Source organism: Pyrus communis, chromosome 7, assembly GCF_041283825.1.
Source record: "Pyrus communis isolate YQ-2024b chromosome 7, ASM4128382v1, whole genome shotgun sequence".
Classification (NCBI taxonomy): domain Eukaryota; kingdom Viridiplantae; phylum Streptophyta; class Magnoliopsida; order Rosales; family Rosaceae; genus Pyrus; species Pyrus communis.
In genome coordinates, this window is record NC_142571.1 from 10,597,163 (window position 1) to 10,603,378 (window position 6,216).

Genomic DNA, 6,216 nt, shown 5'->3' on the forward strand with positions numbered 1-6,216 from the left:
AAAAAAAGTACATAAGAAAAAACAAATGAGAAGATAATTAGCATTTTTCAAAAAAAAATATTCAGAAATCAACCAAAATTTTTTTTACTTTTCTTTCTCTGTTAATTGAAGTAACTTCCGTTTCGCACATAGAAATACATGTGCGAGGCACCCATAAGTGTCACACAGAGCGACGTCGTTGTAATCATGGTTTAAGTATCAAACACATTTATTCCAAACTTTGAGACCTTCACAAATACAACTAGTTACCAAAGGTTAATTAGTCCGGATTTAAGTAACTTTAGCAGCCTAAAATGCTCACAAAAATAAGCAAAATTTACATGTGGTCCCTCAAAATATGCCAAAAAAAACCAAAAATTAAATATAAACATTTGCAAGATGTTATTATTGATGATTAAAATATTTAATTAACATGTCTAACATTACTCTAAGAGTAATGCTAACGAGACCAAATTTTTTAAACCAAATGATGTGCCACCAATAAGAAACAAACGCGTTATCGACATTTAATTAATACTCAAATTATACGTCATTTAGTTCATAAATTTGGTTTAAAAAATTTAATATTCGTGACATTTCTCTTACTTTAAACTTTTACCACCAATAATAGTAACTGTTCCACCATTACACACTGCAACACTGTGTCACTATTCATCATTACTCTGTAAAAAGAAGCAAAAGAGAGACACGTCCAACGGTGTGAAATTAACATAATCAATACAGCAGAGAGGAAAAACAAGCCCCACCACAAAATTGGGAGAGATTTTTCTTCAAAGTTATCACCTCACCAATCAACAAGAAAAATGGCACCAAAAAATTAACCATAATTAAGTGTCATCTATTTAATAATTTGTGACGGTCGTGTGGAAGAGTCCCTCCCCAAGCCAAAAGAGTGTATACCAACCTCCCAAAGGTTTACATATCCATGCCCCTAAAATCGCTCTGCAAATGATTTTACTTACTCATGCTATCAGCTGCCCAATTTCATGCACAAACTCAATACAGTGGCGCCCGGTGTGGAGTCCCCTTCCTCCGGTTCATCAACCGGGCTGAGATTTCCGACACGGGTAAAAAAACCGGTCGACAAGCAGCCGGATATGCGGACATGTTACTTCTCTTTTTCCTCACAATTTCGGTCGTGGCAGTGCAGGCCAAGGCCAAACAACTCACCTCGCCACACCCGTAAGACCCAGACGAGGTTCGGGTTGAACCGGCCGGTTTGAGAACCGAGTCAGGTGTCATCAGACCGTCGTCTAAACCGGATTCAGGTAAAGCCATGAACTTGCACTCGCGGAGATACTTGGAAAGGCCACCTTCTGTTCTTATAACGTGATCAATCTGAAAAAACGAAAAATGAGAGAGACCCAAGAGAGATAAACTGGAAAATCGAAAAGGGTTTCTGAGAAAATTGAGAAAGAATGAGAAATCAGAAAGACCCGAGAGAAAATAATTGAAAAATTGTTGGGTGACAAAACCTTGCAGTGGAGGGAGCAGAAGAGATATGGGTCTTGCAGGTTTCTGTCGCAGGTGCTGCAGACGTTGCCGGAGCCTCTGCAATTCTTTGTTGGCCTCTGGTTTAAAAATACCACTTTTGCACTGTTGGTTATGTATGACTGTAGAGAGAGAAAGTGTGGCCCTTTGAGAATATGCTCACAAACACACAGAATATCAGGAAAAAAAAGGGATTTTTTGGAATCAGAATTGAACTCAAACATGGTTGGTCTGTTGTTTCAAAACCTATTGAGCAAAGCATAGTCCAATTTTTCAGCAAGCAGAAAAGAAACTAAAAACTTTTGCCTTTTGGGCATAAAAAAACCCCAACCTTTTTTCCATTTACTTTTTTTGAGATGACAACTTGTGAACCAATCAAATCCATACATATTATGTATATATAGTGGATGATGATCTGCTTGAAGAAATAAAGAAACCCAGAAAGTTGAATTAAGCTGAAAAGTAGGGAAATTTATTCTCACTTGAATAGAAGAACAGTCGAATAACTTGGCAGCATCATCCAACCTTATGACATCGTTGTACACATACCTCCTTATCTGAAAATTCTCAACAAAAAAAAAGAAGAAATTAAGCATGAAAAATCAACGTTATTGAGGGTAATTTTTATTTAAGCAGTGAAATTTTGAAGGAAAATTCAAAATTTGAAGAATTATTACCTGCAAAAGTCGGTGAGAGGTATGGGGGTTGAGGCAGTGAGGGCAGAGGCTGAAGCAACAGTCCAGACAGTAGACGTTCTTCTCGTTCTTCTTTGCCTCCTCGTGAATTATGCAAGCGTTGAAGAATTTCTCAGTCAGCAGGACCTCCAGCCAGTGGGGAAGAAGATTTGCAGGACCAAACTATGAACACAAATAAATTTTAAAAAAATGGAAAGAAAATTTAATTAGTTTCCCAACACAAACACAGAGAGCTATGAATTGAAGTTGGAGAATTTAGGGTCAGTGAGAAAAACCCACCATTTTTTCCTTTCTTGTTGAGAGAGAGGGAGAGAGAAAGAGAGAGAGAGGGTGTGTGACAATTGTGTTCAGGGAGTAGTAGCCCTTATCGTAGAGAGAGAAAACTTGGACATTGAGAGAGAGGGAGGGGGAGAGAGATGGAGAAACGGCGCCTGGCAAATACTGATACACAAGTATCGCCCCTTTCCAATGAGAGAACAAAGGAGAGGGGAGAGAGGGTTGGCAACATTTATTGAGGTGGTACGTAAAGTTTTTCAAGAAAATTTCTATTATTTTTCTTTTGTATTCAAGCCATGTTCTAATTTAACTAACCCTAAACATGTTGTCGTCTATTTGTAATTATACTGAAAAAAACTTGAAATGCGCTGTCTTAATCCAATTAATTCTTTTTTTTCAAAAAAAATCAGCTAGCAATTTCGTTGCATCTGTCTATTATTTTGGAGACAAAAAAGATAAAAGTATTATAGCCTTTTCTTAATCATCATCGTACGATTTATCAACGTCAGAAATCAAACTCAAGGCGTGACGTGTAAAATACAAAGCCGAAATTCGGCTCTAATCACTAGGCCATCCCTTAATGATTGTCTTAACCTAATTTTATGGATAAATACAAAACATTGATTAGTGCGTAAATTGTAATTTTCTTATATTAATGACAAACCCGAAATTTTAAATAACATTTTATTTTGAGGAATGAAAACCTAGTAGATACGCTTGAAAATAAAGTTGAGTGTATAAGTGTTTTACAAGCAAAACAAAAAATGTGAAAAAAAAAAAAAAAACTTAAAAAAAAAAAAGAATTATTTAGTGGAAATTGGGAAATCAAAACTTTCCCCCTTCTATTCTATAAGTATTGCTGTTTACTAGGAGCCCATGTCCCGATAACCCTTAAACCCTAACCAAATGCTTCTTTATTACGTCGGATCGTTGTTGCTCTCGTTCTCTCTCTGTCTCTGGGTCATCACTGTGCTAAGTGCTAAATGACAAGAAAAGAAACAGTGGCCTTTCTCAGTTCTCGGTGGAAAAAGGATAAAAAAAAATTGGTTAATCTCTGTTTACTATTTTAAAGTTTGATGATTTTGATACATGAAGTTTTTTCATTTCAGAATCATATCTCAAGTTTTAAATTTGGAACAATTTCATACCTCTGTTAAGATTTCTGTTAAAACTTCTGTTAACTGATGACGTGAAGTCTACGTGAACAATAATTGAACGTCACGTGGATATTAAAAAATAAAATAATAAAAACTAAAATGTTGAAAAGTCTGATGGGTAATGAATGCCCACAATATATTAGCAGAAATCTTCATGAGCATAAGTTTTCAATGCCTATGAAGTAAAAGTTGAATATGTAAATACATAGAAATTGTATTGTCAAAGGAAGTATCGTAAGTTTCAATATGCAGTTAATGCATCAGTTTGGAGTTGCTCTATAAATAGAGCACTCCGTATGTTTTCAAGTTACAAACAATATAAGAAGAAGAGAACGAGAGAAAAATATCAGTAACATCATTTATTCCTCTGTCTTTTATTTGGTATCCTCTTGTGCTATATTTTTAGTGTGACATTTTACATCTACTTTGGAACTATCATTAAAAATGTTATCTTTCTTGACCTATTTATAACATAAAAATAATTAAAAATAAAAAATAAAACTTTGTCTTCCTCCTCCCTTTTCCCCTGCACTCTCCTACCCCCACTGCATTTCCCAAAACCCCACTGCCCTCTGTAAAATCCCCAAAACCATGTCTAGAACTAAAAGCAGTACCGAAGACGGAAAAGCATTAGGAATAATCCCATTGCTCTGCATCTTCCTGAAAATCCTCTTAGCATCATCGAACTTCTGTGCTTTGCAAAACCCATCAACCACAGCAGTCTATATAACAACCTCAGGAATATTACCCTTTTCGCGCATCGACCCAAAAAGCTTCATGGCCTCCTGGACCAACGCATCTTTGCATAGCCCGTCAGGCATTGCCACCACATTCGGAATTAGACCCGTCTCCTTCATCTTCATGAATATCTGGTCCGCTTCTTTCCGCAGCCTGTGGTGGCTCGGGAACTTCTTGAGGCTCCTCCCTCTTCGACTTGTCGAGTCCCAGCTTCAGCTTTCCAGCACCGTCAAGAGCTCCATTGTGTTGCACATCAAATCCTCAGAACCCCAAAACCCCGTCGCAGGCAAAACCGAAGACAGAAAAGCAGCATCGTCAGGAGCGATTCCGGCTCCGACGTTAGGAGCAGTGGCAAAGAATGGAAGAGCGAGAACGGGAGGATACGGCGTCGTTGGTGGGTCTGTGTGTTTGATCTGGACCTCAGATAGACGCCTCAGAACGCAATTTTTCAGATCCAACGGTGGTGGGTCTCGGTGTTCGATCTGGAACTCCGATCGACGACTCTGAACAGACTCAGTACCCTGTCAGCGTTGTGGGTGGCTGCGGGTTTGAACTGAAGCTTCATGGAAGCAGAAATGGCGGAATCTGGTGACAAACCACATAATTTTTTGAGGTAACAGGCTGTAAAAAATTGTGGGTCGGCGAAATTCGAGAACTTGGAGGTGGTTTTCGGAAACGGAGGTTGGGAAATGGAGTAGGAGGGTGAGGGTGCATAGGACAAATCTAGAGGTGGGTTTAGGCCTAAACATGGTTTTGGGGATTTTACAGAGGGAAGTGGGGTGCGGGGGAAAGAGGGAGGAGGAAGACAAAGTTTTATTTTATTTTTTTAATTTTTTTAGTTTTATTATTTTATTTTTTTAATATCCGTCCAATTAGTATTCACGTGAACGTCACGTCATCAGTTAGCAGAAGTTGAAACGGAAAACTTAACAGAACTTCAAGTAGCAAACAGAAATTAACCCAAAAAATTATTTACAGAGAACAGGTTTATCTTCTTACAGAACTGTATCCTTTTACTGTGTTTTGATCTAATAATACATTGCATGGTCCATCTAATTTTTCTTTTTTTGTAAATTACAATGCGTTATTTATTGGAACATCATGTGAGAAAATTTTACAACAATAGAGTTGTTATAAAAAGGTCAAAGTTAGAGGAATAACCTTTTTAACAGTAGGTGCAAGGTAGATATAAAATGTCACATTAAAACTATAGTACAAGAGGATAACAAATAAAAGACAGAGAAATAGATGATGTTACTGATATTTTTCTCTCGTTCTCTTCTTCTTATATTTTCTGTAACTTGAAAACATACGGAGTGCTCTATTTATAGAGCAACTTCAAACTGATGCATTAACTGCATATTGAAACTTACGACACTTCCTTTGACAATACAATTTCTATGTATTTACATATTCAACTTTTACTTTGCATGGGCATTGAAAACTTATACCCATGCTGAAAACTTGTGCTAATATACTGTGGGCATTCATTACCCACCAGACTTTTCAACAAGAGTTATAATCTCGGTAAAAAAAAACCTTCATTTGATAATTTCGTCTGGTTATACTCGTTTTGTCAATTTCTGTCAAAGTTTGACATTTTATTACACACAATAGTGTCGCACCCAAGATATAAGAGGAGGATGACAAATGAAAGAAGGAAGAAAAACTACGAATAGTCACACGATATACAAAAGAAGCACAGGTTGTAAGTCGGTGTTTTTAATCCTTTCAATGACAGCAGCAGCGTCTAAAATTAAATATATATTGGAGTTATGAAATTTAGGGGTCATAAGTAGCCAATAACCACAAGTTAGCTCAGATAAAAATTCTTAATTTCAGTATGACATTTTCACCCA

General features: G+C 37.0%; 1 protein-coding gene across 1 annotated transcript; it reads right to left on the reverse strand.

Moving 5' to 3' along the window:
* Window positions 1-684: 684 nt before the first annotated feature.
* LOC137734266 (protein RGF1 INDUCIBLE TRANSCRIPTION FACTOR 1) lies at window positions 685-2,650 on the reverse strand. The gene is made up of 5 exons (XM_088698028.1): window positions 2,466-2,650; window positions 2,169-2,348; window positions 1,974-2,048; window positions 1,476-1,613; window positions 685-1,338 (listed from the first exon to the last, which is right to left on the reverse strand). The coding sequence occupies exons 1-5, from the start codon at window positions 2,466-2,468 to the stop codon at window positions 997-999; spliced, it is 738 nt and encodes a 245-aa protein (XP_088554154.1). The 5' UTR covers window positions 2,469-2,650; the 3' UTR covers window positions 685-996.
* Window positions 2,651-6,216: the final 3,566 nt, after the last annotated feature.

Bases quoted from the DNA above. Each gene is read 5' to 3' on its own strand.
- LOC137734266 (XM_088698028.1), bottom strand. The intron at 1,614-1,973 runs GTGAGAATAAAT...CTCTCTCTACAG, and splicing joins TCGACTGTTCTTCTATTCAA to TCATACATAACCAACAGTGC. The intron at 1,339-1,475 runs GTTTTGTCACCC...TCGTTTTTTCAG, and splicing joins TCTGCTCCCTCCACTGCAAG to ATTGATCACGTTATAAGAAC.